This window comes from Microtus oregoni, unplaced genomic scaffold, assembly GCF_018167655.1.
Source record: "Microtus oregoni isolate MIOR12 unplaced genomic scaffold, Mior012 000010F_ref0000083, whole genome shotgun sequence".
NCBI classification, from domain to species: domain Eukaryota; kingdom Metazoa; phylum Chordata; class Mammalia; order Rodentia; family Cricetidae; genus Microtus; species Microtus oregoni.
The window spans coordinates 13,599,566-13,611,810 of record NW_024543069.1 but is presented as its reverse complement, the minus strand read 5'-3'; the positions used below and the strand labels follow the sequence as shown (position 1 = coordinate 13,611,810).

General features: G+C 47.9%; 1 protein-coding gene across 1 annotated transcript in view; it reads right to left on the bottom strand.

Moving 5' to 3' along the window:
• Positions 1-7,426, bottom strand: part of Rarres1 (retinoic acid receptor responder 1) — a 31,455-nt gene extending 24,029 nt beyond the window's left edge. Inside the window, exon 1 of the mRNA XM_041659280.1 lies at positions 6,911-7,426. Within this exon, the coding sequence (XP_041515214.1) occupies positions 6,911-7,165 (255 nt within the window). The 5' untranslated portion in view covers positions 7,166-7,426. The remainder of the gene's footprint in view (positions 1-6,910) is intronic.
• Positions 7,427-12,245: the final 4,819 nt, after the last annotated feature.

The following is a 12,245-nucleotide window of genomic DNA, read 5'->3' as shown; positions in this document are numbered from 1 at the left end:
TAATAAAACCCCACATTAATTATATGGACACTCTCTTGGTTCTGTTCCACTAAAGACCCCTGGCTACTAGGAAATAAAATGGCTTCAACACAAGCCCTGTAATTCTGCAACAGTTGATCTGATGACCAGTCTAGCTACTGAGTGACTAGCTGGAGGGTAGCATATACAGCGTGGATACACTAGACACTTGGGTGATTCACATACAGGGCAGGGCAGAGCGGGCTAGCATGAGATTTCATACCATCAGGGTGGCATGTATTTTAAAACTTAGCAATTATTTATTTCTGAAAATGTCCATTTCGTATTTCTGTTATTGACCACCAGTAAGAAACCACAGAGAGCAAAAACCACCGTGGCGGAGGCAGTGCTATATATAGCGCTGGTATGTGCATCAAGAAGTAAAAAGCACACGTTCTAAGCACGGCTCTATCAAGTCACTTCTTCTTTTCAGTGAAAGCTGTTCATCTTCAACCGCAAAGTTATTTTCATCCTAATGGATCGGAGCTGTTTCCCTCTGTTTCTGGGGCAGAATCTGCTTAGGCTCCACCCAGTGGCAGGTTTCTTCTGTGTTTGCTTTGTCTCCGAATCATTGTACAAAGCATTGAGCCGGGAGGTATAACTATTAAAGAGAAGCCAAGGAACTAGAAGACAAACGACAGGTATTTATCCATCCCGAGAGCACAGTTCGCAAATTCAACTCCCTATTTAAATTCGTTTGCAACACAAGAACCTGAGTGATAAGACACCCAAACATAAGGCTCACGTGTGAATGGAAGCCCTGTGCTCCAGCAAAAATACTCCCTCCGTTCTCCTCTCTGCCATTGCTTGTTAAACCCTGTCCCCCTCCTTTTGTTGGGGCATGGCTGAGGACTTTCCACAAATTTCATGCTGGGGTGGTGAGTGAGTGAGAAGCAGGTTACACTGTCGAGCTCAGAGGGCTTCCTGTCTCCCCTCTCATCGCAGTGGGACCCACTGGTCTAACATTCTGCTTCTAAATGTCCCCTTCATCTTCATATTTGGTGAGAAAAGATAAATGTCATGCTATTCCAAAAAAAGCAAGCATCTCCACTTTATAAGGTTACTTTTATGAGTCAGGCTTGCTTGGAGAAAAATAACTCATTTGTAAATAAAAATTTTTGGGCCATTCTTAAGTTCTAGACAGAGTGCATATTATATTATGCCCTGGAATTATATTAGTGCATTTCCTCCTTTCAGGCAAGGGCAGATAAAGCAAACTGAGCTCATATTACAGAAGTTGTTCACAGGCCACGGCCAGTGGAGTACTGCCATGGTTTCAAGAGCTAGCAAAGGGAACAAGGGCAGCCGTTTCCCAAGGACCTTCAGAACTTGGCAGGTTGGGAGGTACTTTCAGGGGATCATTCATAATCATTATCATGAATAATCTTTATATATTGTGAATAACCATAATACACTGTAATCATTATGATGAAATTACCCTCCGTTATTCTGGAGACAGGAGACGTGACACTGCTGGATGGGAGGAGAAGAGACGGGACCATGAGCCAAGGAGCTCAGCTGGTACCAAACAGGCAAGGGAATGGGGCTTCGGCTGAACCTCCGGGGCAGTGTGACCCACTGCAGACCCCTGACCTCTAGAACTGCAGGTGAATGTATCTCACGTGTTGAACCCACGAGCATTATGGTAATGTGTCACGTGAACATAGGAAGAAATATAGAGAATTAGTCGTGGTCCCTAATGTAATGTTTGCTGTGGACATGTGACCATGAATTTGCATAGATCTTCTTTACAAGCACACACAAGATTCTCTTTCACAACTTGATTTTAGTGGCGATGATGATGATACCTTATGCAACCATAACAAATAAACCAAATGGACACTTGTCAGGGCTCCTAGTTGTAACCAGTGTGGGGTTGGCTCTCTAAAATATTCTCCGGATGACTTGCCCCTGCCCTGGCTGTATGCATGCATGGAGTGACTCACTGCTTAGCAGTCACTGAAACTGTTCATCTTTTAGTATTAAAAATTAATCTTTGGGGGATTGAGTATTTGCATTCAACTTCCAGTGGAACCATTAAGAGCCTTAAAGGAAGGCTTTAGGGAGGACACCCAAGAAGACCAACCTGCCCCCGGCCAGTAGTCTTTACTTAGGGCATTGTTAATACCATGTGATTACAAACACCCTGGTCGTACACATGGAAAACCAAACGTAAAATGTTGTGGACAGGACTATGAACAAAACCAACTTGTTACAGAACAGTTGAGGGCATTTCTATTTGCTGACTCATCTGGGTTTAGTCGCTTGGACAACTTGGGGCAAAGGACAAGGAAAATCACACCCAGGTTTTATACCACTGTCAGTCCCGGATCCTTCCCTCTAGGAGCTGGTGTGGTGGGCAAAGACTGTAGACTGCCTGAGTCTCTCTGGGCCAGGCCAGGAGTGAGCTACTTTGTGTGTCCCTGTTCTCTGCGCTGTGAGGTTTCCTCCTTCGGCAGCTTGCAGCCCTAATGACAGCATGGCCCTACAGGGCCTCTGATTTGACTGCTGTCTCATGAAGGACCTAAAAGTTAAGGGTGTTTTTTTTTTTCAGGGAAAGAAAACCTGACTTTGTCTTACTATTTTATTATCTTTCATATGCATTGCAGCCTCTTTGATTCCCCAATTTTTGTCTCCGTGTAATACGTCCTACATAATGCATTGCATTCCTATTCTCAATGATTGACTCTGAATTATTGACATTAATGGAGAGAAGGGTTCAAGAAGCGTAGTAATTGGGTGTCTAATATTGTACTAAAGTGCTCCGTCGACTGAGAAGCGGTACGTTTCTTTCTCAGTGGAGTGCATGCACTTGGAGCTGCGTGGCCCAGGGGACGAATTCTGCTCCTGCCTCAGGCCCGCGGTAGTCTCAGTCTCAATCCTGAGAACAGCAGCTGCTCTACCTTCTGGCCTTGACAAGCAAGGTCTGACTCGCCTCCAGGCCGGCTATTTAAGATGCACTTACCACCTGATCAGGCACCGACTGTTGGGTGAGCTGTGAAGAACAGGTATAAAACATGTGTCCAACCCGCTGACCTAGTTTGCATCCTATTGCTGTGATAGAGGCCGTGACCAGCTTCGGGAGGAAAGGGTTTCTTTGGTTCACACTTTCCTATCATGGTCCATCACTGAGGGAAGCCAAGATGGGAACTCAAGCAGGGCAGGACCCTGGAGGCATGAACTGAAGCAGAGGTCACGCTGCTTTCCCGACTCCCCGTGACTGTCTCAACACCCCCTTCTTCTTATATATACTCCAGGGCCACCTGCCCAGGGTGGCGGTGCTCCCAGTGAGCTGGACTCTCCCACATCATTGATCCAGAAAATACTCCCATAGGCTTGTCTACACGCCAATCCGATGAAGACATTTTCTCGGTTGAGGTTCCCTCTGACCAGACTGTGTCAAGATGCCAAGAAAACTAACTAGCACACTCACAAGGTCCAAGTTCAGTGCTCTGGAAAGAATAGACTGGGTCGTCTCTTCAACTCTTGCTGTGTGAGCAAGCCATGATTGTGGAAGAAGCAGGGGAAAGGCTGGAGTAGAGGACTAGGTGCCTTATCCTTTCTATGCGCACACCCCACTGGCCGCAAACCAAAGATGGAATCCGAAGTGATGTGTCCTTTCTTGCTAGAAAGACTCCATAACGCTCCAGTTAAACAGCCCGATGTCAAAATTACTAGTTTTTATTGGAATAGAGCATGGGCAATCCCCTCCCCGAACACACCTTGCCCAGCTGTTTGAATTGTGTCTGGTCCTGGATGGGAATGGGACCCTGACCAATTTCCAAACAACAGCTGATTGCTGAATAAGGTGGCTTTCTTAGGAAATATGTGCCCACAGAACTCTCCTCAAGTCCACGCATCTCAGTGACAGCAAAGTGTCCAGGAGTGGAGAAACCCATGGGCCTGACCCTGTACACCCAGAAGCCTAAGAACCTTCCAACACCATGGGGGGATCGGCTCCGCTCCAACTGTGATTCTGCGGCTGGGCCACATTGTAGCAGGGAAGTAAACATTTTTTGGTCATGGAATGGTAGTGTATGACCAGGAACAAGGTGACATCGGGTAGGCATAGCCGAGAACACGGGACACCACCGGGACACCACCGTAAGGTCTCATCTTCAATCAGGAGCCAGAGACTTGCACTTTCTTAAACCATAATCTACAGTGATTACTGCATTTGACCACAAGAGGGCAACAGTGTTTCTAGAATGAGGACTCCTGAGGTCTAAGAGAAACAAGGACATCTCCAGGCTGGAAGACGTCTTTAAAATCTGTTGGTCCCCTGGCTTCCATTTTTGTTTTGTTTGTTTGTTTTGTTTTTAGACGAAGTCTACATCAAGAATTGCATCCATTACCATGGCCTGGTTTATGCACATAGATTTGGACCACACTGGGAAACACCTCTCTTGCTTTTGCCATTCACCCTCATTGTGTATGGCCCAAGTCATTTCATTACATAGGACTTTGGAGGTAGCTCAGTGGTTGACCATGTGCCTAGCATGTATGGGGCTGTGGGCTCAATCCCTGGAGCCGAAAATTAAAACAACTGGACCCTCAGCAAATGATCTCATAACTTGCTAATGGGACCTTACCTCGAAAACCAGACTTAGTCCCAGCTCCTCATGTTAAAAAAGGAGTATACCCAGCCCTAAATGAAGAGGGATCCCTTTGAGTTCTACTTCTCCCACTGACACATCCACTTGCTCCCCCTGGCTCAGGACCAGGTGAAGGACAGATGCAGCGTGGCAGCCTAGTGCATTATCCTAACGAAATGCCCACGGGATGGAGATTCTAACCAGAGGGTGGCCATCTACCTACAATAGATGAGTTCCCTGAGGGCTGTGGCTTCTCTCTCGCCATAGGAGCTCCTACTGCCACCTTTCTGGAAGCTGTCCCCATCAGGCCAAGTTTGTGTCACCTAAGAGAGGTGGCTGAGCACTTCAAAGCAAAAAGAATGCCAAAGACGCCTTCCTAAGGTTGCTATTCCACATCTGAAGTAAGGCCACAAAATCCAGCTTCATGCCTAACACAAAATATTCAAGATTTAGGGACTGGGCAATGGGCTACCTCTAACTCTTATTTTGACACTTTGACTGCTTTATCATATGACGCAACTTTTATAACCACCCGGCATTGGCAGAATATGTTATTTCCATCCTAAGTGGGGTGATAGCTGGAGAATACTTATATACAGGTCTCCAAGTTGTGTGGCTCTTTGGAGGTAAAACAAGACCCAGTTTAAAGCATCAATACAACCTGCTGCAGACCCTAGGAAGTCGGCTTACTGCAATCCCTGGCCAGGAATCAGCCCCCATTCCCAGGCCTTCCTCTTGATTCTGCCCCCCTCCCAGACATTTGCGTGCCCTTGTTAGATGTTTATCTCTCCAACACTGGCCTGCTTGATCATCTGTAAGGGTGGACCTTTCTTCAGTAGCCTTTTAAGGAAAGCAATTGGACTAGATTCATGGCGGAAATTGGTTCTTGGCACACTGACCTCTTTTCCTTGGCTCCCGCAATCACATAAATGTTAAAAGACCAGGGAGCTCAAGGGTGGTTAAGAGGAAGCATACCATCAGGGAATTGTTTCTTGGGCTGATGTCTTGGATCCCACGTTTTAGTTACTCTTACACCCGCCACTTGCAATGAAGCAGGGTCTCCTTAAAGTTCCGGAACACTGCTACAGATAAGCCATCCCAGAGCTCTCGGTGAAGGTTTTAAAATTGCATTTGTTTATTATGTGTGTGCATGTTTGCCATAGCAGGCGCATGGAAATCAGAGGACAACGTGGGGGAGTCCCGTTCTCTCCTTCTGACCCCAGGTCAGAGAACCTAAGTCACCTTACCAGGCTTGCCAACAGGCACCTTTTACCCAGCAGACGCCTCACTCACCCTCTTTATGATTTCTGAAAATCATCTTGGAATGCAGGAAAATCCCTGGTCTTTGAAAACTGGTATGCTTTGTCAGTCTGGGTGTTTTGCTTTGTTTTGTTTTAACAGAGAAGTCTCCCCCAGATAACCAGGGAGGCTGCCTTCAGGGTTCCTCTTTCCTCCAGTAGAGGAAGACGAGCTCTTAACGTGACCTCCTTTTTCTGATAAACTAGTAAAGACTGGAGCTTAGGCGGGGCGTGTCCCTGAGACAGTAAAGGTTTTTGCTTGCAAACAATCACAATAGTTTGCCTTTTCTAGAAATAAAGAGCTGACCGTCCAAAGGGCGGTTCACATCATCCGATCCCAGACAGAGAACAGTCGTTACCGTCCTACCGATTTAAATCTTAACGCTCAGAGCTACATACGATTTAAGGCCGCGGGACTGTGGCTTTGTGTAACATCCGGGAAAGCTGCACTGCCTTTCGGACTCTGCAGTTTAAAAGAAAACTTTTAAAATCTGTTTGATGAAGAGAGCCGTACAGCTTCGCTCACACAAATCCACACCTACAATCACAGACTGCTGGGGCCCTATCACTCGCTCGTTAGATCAGGACGGCGCTAGAACTAGGTGGTCTCTGCGCAGGCCTAGAGGAATCTTACACAGTAGTCTTCAGTTAACAACCAAACAGGACAGAACACCAGAAAGTTGTCTGCGACGTTGAGAGCTGGCTTAGACTTTGGACACACCTCCCTAGCCTTTGGTAGAAGCCACAGAATTTAAGTCATAGGTTGGTTGGGTACTCAGTGTGCATCCCAACAGTCACCCATGCTGGGGGACCCTAACCAGGGACTGTTCTTGAGACCCTTTCCTCAGTTTCCCCAAACGTCCCTATAGCATGTAAAGTATGCCTGGTCTCGGAAATGTCGGAAAGGAAAAAGCGGCGTTTGAGGACTCCGAGGCCCTCGAACAGCACGATCTGCACCGTGGTCCCCGCGCGTGTCCCTCCGCATCGCGGCCCACTCACCCTAGCGCGGCCCTCCTGCACCGCCGCCAGCACCCGCAGCGCGCTGGGCGAGCCGGCTTGGAAGTTGAAGAAGTGCAGCGCAGCGTGCGCCGCCTGCTGCAGGATCCCGCTTGGCAGCCCCGCCGCCGGGGGCCGCGTGGGGACATCGGTGTGCTCCCGGTCCCGGGACGCCACGGCAGCCGCGGGCAGCGCGAGGCTCAGCAGCAGCCAGAGGCTCAGCAACAGCGCGGGCTGCTGGGGTCTAAGAGGCTGCATGGATGCTGACGGCGGGGGCCAACGGGGCGGCGTGGATGCGGGAGGCTGGCGTGGAGCTCCCCGAACCGGCTCTGGATGCTCGCGGAAATAGGCCGCGGCGGCCACTCCCCTCCGCCCCCGGGTCGCCGTCCTGTCCAAGCAGAAGGACCAGAAGGCGCCTCCGGGAAAGCGGGTCACAAACGCGGTGAGAGGGGTCAGAGGGCAGTGGCACGCCTCTTCGACGTGCTCTGGGGACCTTAGCTCTGGGGACCTGGCTTTGTCGCCCGCAGCTGCTGCGATTTCACAACTGTCTGACTTTAGAGAACCCACTCCAAAGGTTAGCTGCAGGCCAAAGAGGAGAGAGGTGACAGGGATGGGCTGCCTCAGGCCTTGGTGGGGACTTAGAAGAGGAAGCTGGGAACAGGGAAAGTGTGCTGAGGTTCTGAGCAGGTAATGAACACCTGCAGGTCAGCCTGGAGGCAAGGCAGGGAGGACGGGTGGTGGACAGCAGAGCAGAGGTTCTGAGAATCAAGCGGATTACTTAATGCTGGTGAGAGGCCTTGAGCTGGAGCCAGATTCTAGTGCTGGGAGACACAGATACAATGTGACAGTGAAGGCAAGAGGTGGCTGCTGTTTCTTTTCTTTTTTTCTTTTTATATTATTTAATTAAAAATTTCCGCCTCCTCCCCTCCTCCTATTTCCCTCCCGCTCCCCCCATCCCCCTTCCCCTCTGCAGTCCAAAGAGCAGTCAGGGTTCCCTGACCTGTGGGAAGTCCAAGGTCCTCCCCCCTCCATCCAGGTCTAGGAAGGTGAGCATCCAAACAGACTAGGCTCCCACAAAGTCAGTTCATGCAGTAGGATCAAAACCCAGTGCCATTGCCCTTGGCTTCTCAGTCAGCCCTCCTTGTCAGTCACGTTCAGGGAGCCCGGTTTGATCACATGCTCCATCATCCAGCTGGCCTTGGTGAGCTCCCATTAGATCAGCCCCACCGTCTCAGTGGGTGGGTGCACCCCACGCGGTCAGGATACCAGAAAATGGAAGGATCTCCCATGCTTTTGAATTGGGAGGATCAACATAGTAAAAATGGCAGTTCTACCAAAAGCAATCTATAGATTCAATGCAATCCCCATCAAAATCCCAACAAAATTCTTCACAGACCTTGAGAGAACAATAATCAACTTTATATGGAAAAACAAAAAACCCAGGATAGCCAAAATGATCCTGTACAATAAAGGTACTTCCGGTGGCATTACCACCCCTGACTTCAGACTCTATTACAGAGCTACAGTAATGAAAACAGTGTGGTACTGGCATAAAAACAGAGATGCTGACCAGTGGCTGCTGTTTCTAAACAGAGAGGGAGGGCGGGAGAAGCGCAGGCCTCCGGGGTCCTAAGAGATAGCTCGGCGAATAACAATGCTCTTGTCAGGCCTGAGGACTAGAGTGTCTTCCCGGGACAACCACCCACCCACCTAGTACGCAACAAATTAGATAATAAGTGAAATGTAAGAAAGAGACAGGAAATGAGAGAATCCAGGACAGCTAGAGATACTCGGGGGTCTAGCCCACCTTATCAGCGGTGGTCACCCCTCTGAAAGGACCAAAGAGTGGTTGAGACCCAGTTTGTTAAATACTGCTTGCGATGTTGGGGGAAACCTGACCGGGAAAGAGGGCGGTTGGATGGGTAGCTTCGCTGTCGTTCTGACCTGCAGCCTACTGCCCGCCACTCACAGATGGGATTCTGGAGCTAGCTATTCTGCGGTCATCAAGTCCCAAGTCGCATGGACAGCGAAGTCGCATGGCCAGCGAGCAACCATCCAAATGCACTCCGCCCTGTTGCCTATCTTTGCACTGTCTTTCCTCCTGCAGATCTGTGAAAGACCTGGGTCATGGGCAGAGGAGGATGAGCAAGCAGACAAACATCTGGAGCACACCTAGGCAGGTGGGGCACAGACAGTCAATCAGGTCAAAAGCCCGTGTCTTGTGTTGTTTGGAATAACATGCTCAGCAGAAAATTGAAGATGGGGCAGGGAGCCCTAAGATAGAGGTTTAAGCTGGGTCAGGACTAGAAGTCGTATCCAGAGGGGACAGCAGAATCATTGGGGCAGATGGTCTTTGATCTCTGGCCTCTGCCATGAAGATACTTTGGGTTCATGGGAGACTTCATGGTGTCTCCACCCAAAGCTCACAGTGGCTGTAGTAAAATCCTGTAGTAAAACTCCTTGCTTAGGAAAAAAATACCCTGAATTTGGAGCATCCAGCACCTACCCACATTGTCCCACACTCTACAAGGGAGGTAGGCTGCTGCCAAGTCACTAGCCACCATCTTCTGAACTAAGGCTAAGGACTGCGAAGCAAATTCTCTCTGAAGGATGAACTGGAGACAAGTAAGATTCATCCCAGAGAGATGCCGTGGGAAACAGAAGGTTCATATTTTTTTCTTCCACCAAGGGAAGATTTCAAAGAAACTAGCATTTCATCTTAGTACTGCAGAACCCAAGTGGACAGGGTCCTGTTCAGCAGTTTTTTTTCTGGTGAAAATGTTATATCTGCACTAGATATATGTAACTTCAACTATGCTTCAGATGTGTCAAATGCAGTTGAAGAACTGAAATCCTAATTTAAACTGATTTAAATAGACTTAACTATTTGTGGCTGGCGTCAACTATATTTGACAGTTGAAGAACTGACTTTCGGTTGTAACATTTCCTTTACTGAAATGGCAGGTGGTATTTTGGGAGGCCGTGATTTAGACACGGTGCTTGATGTTTTCTCTTACAGGATGCTCTTCTAAATCTCTGCAGTTTGATGGAGAACACTGGGAGCCGGAGAGGCTAAGCCACTCGCTCCGGGTTTGCTTTACCTTCTGAACAGGGAGGGAGGTCAGGTCCACTCCAGGCACTGGCTCACCTCTTCCACCACTGCAGGCATTACTAGGGTTGTTTGGGTCAGAACCTGAGCCCTGACAGTCTCACCAAGTGAGGTGTGGCCGCTTGTCACCAATATGCCAATTGCAGAAATAGTGAAAATCAGGAAGAGTAATTCAATGTGGCCGCCTTGGGCAGAGGAACAGATTAAAGATGTCTAGAGACCCCCCCCCCCCCAGATCAGTTGCCATGGTCCTGATGTAAGAGTTAGGTTTGAATAGAGGGCAAGAGTTGTGTCTCACCAAGCAAGGGGTGATGCTGCCCGTGGCTTACCCATCACGGTCTCGTTTCAGTCTGTCTGAAAGGCGGATAAGGTATCACAGCTCTCTTCTTAAGAGGCGAACTCCTCTGGTTGGTACCAAGCATCATCCATTCCTTCCCCCGGAATGAGATTTCCTCTGGGAACTGTAATTCTTTGGGGATCACAGTTTCGATACTCAGAAACAAAGGGAGGGCACAGGTGTCTCCCTTTACAGCATTTCACTCTCGGCAGAACAGGAGACCAAGGGAGAATCAAAGGACCGAGCAGGCAAAAGGAACCAAGGGGAAGCAGGATCCTTTCATTCAAGAGAAGAATTCTGGTGGAGACATTCAACCGAAAGGCTGTCTCTGGAGAAAGTCTTTCTGCCCGTCTCCTGAGGGGGGAAAGCTTCTGTTGGGGCTCACAGGGACCTGGAAGGATGTGATGAAGTCTTCCCTTCACAGCTCAGTGAACCTGAAATGGTGTAAGAAGCATCCTAAAACAACGTATATACAAATTCTCACATGTTTGTGTTGGGGTGGGGGTGGGGTGGAGCCCTACAGATCCTGTCAGTTCTCACAATGCGTTATCTCCTGGCTTTGTTTCATCTTTTCTGTTTTAGTAAGATTACACTGCTACAGCAAAGGTGAAAACTACGAGCTTCTCCGGTTCTGGCGAACCCGTGAGCAAACTCATTTCATTTTACCAATTCTCATTTCTTAATTTATTTCGACTTAAAAAAAATCGCTATCCTAATTTCTTTTTAAATACAGGAACGATAAGGTGAGAGGTTTATGGACCCGAGGGTCTAGTAACAAGCCTGCCCGGAGACGTGTCTTCATGAGTCTAAGGCGTGGTCCAGGAGAAGCTCACAGATGACAGATGAGCCTTCGAATACTCTGAGACACAGCTAGACTAACAGAAACTCTATAGAAATGTGTACAGTTTCTATAGAGGACAGAAATATTAAGTTTCTTATGCTCAGATTATTTGGTGATTCCCACACCAAAGATCACAGTGGAACCCGTGTTTGCGTACCCTGGCCCTGGATGGAGGAGCATCTCCAAGCATCCGATGACTAAAAGGCTTTGTTAGGCAGTGTTGTACCCCACTTGGCTGTAGACATGGTACAATTCTTTTAAAATTCACATGTATTCATGCTTGAGGCCAAACATAATTTAAGTTGTATGGATTTCAGGAAAAAATGCTGCTCATTCAGAATTGACAGACCCCTTTGACATACAATTGCCTACAGATGGTTTGTCTCACTTTGTAATATAATGAAGCAGAAATAACCAGTAAACGCAGCCATCAGTTTTGGCTTGGCATGTAGCTAAGGAGATGGTGTCTATAAGGCTAAGTCGTCTGATTCTGGTGAATTTGGCATGGCATTTTATTTTCTATCAGTCACTTAAGTACATTTGCCATTCCAAGAGGGAATTAACACTAGACCTTGTCATCTATAAACTGAAAAGTCAGATATGTTATTCCCTGGGACTACTTCATTTTTTTTTCAGCCAAAGAACACTGAAATAAAGCTTGAAATAATAAGCTTTAGTATTTTCTAGCTAAGAATCTGGTATATTCATTACAGAGAGAATCACAGAAATAAAAAAGGACATCCCCCTCCAAGAAATAGTACCTAGAATTTTATGTTCTTCAAAGACAATTCTAAAGAAAGAAGATCATGAATATGTTTTAATATTCGCATGCATGTCCTTCATGGATTGGCTGATTTGGGAAACTATTTGTGATAGTAGTGTTTATAGATTAAGCCTGCGTAGATTATGTTATCAAGGTGAATCCAAGCCAGCCCTTCATACCACAGAGGAAGGTAACTGCCCACGTCCCGTGGCCTAGATAGCAGCCACGGGTTAGAGAGTGCACGGTCTGTTTTTCTTCTTGCCATTCTTTCCACAGCGGGCATTACAG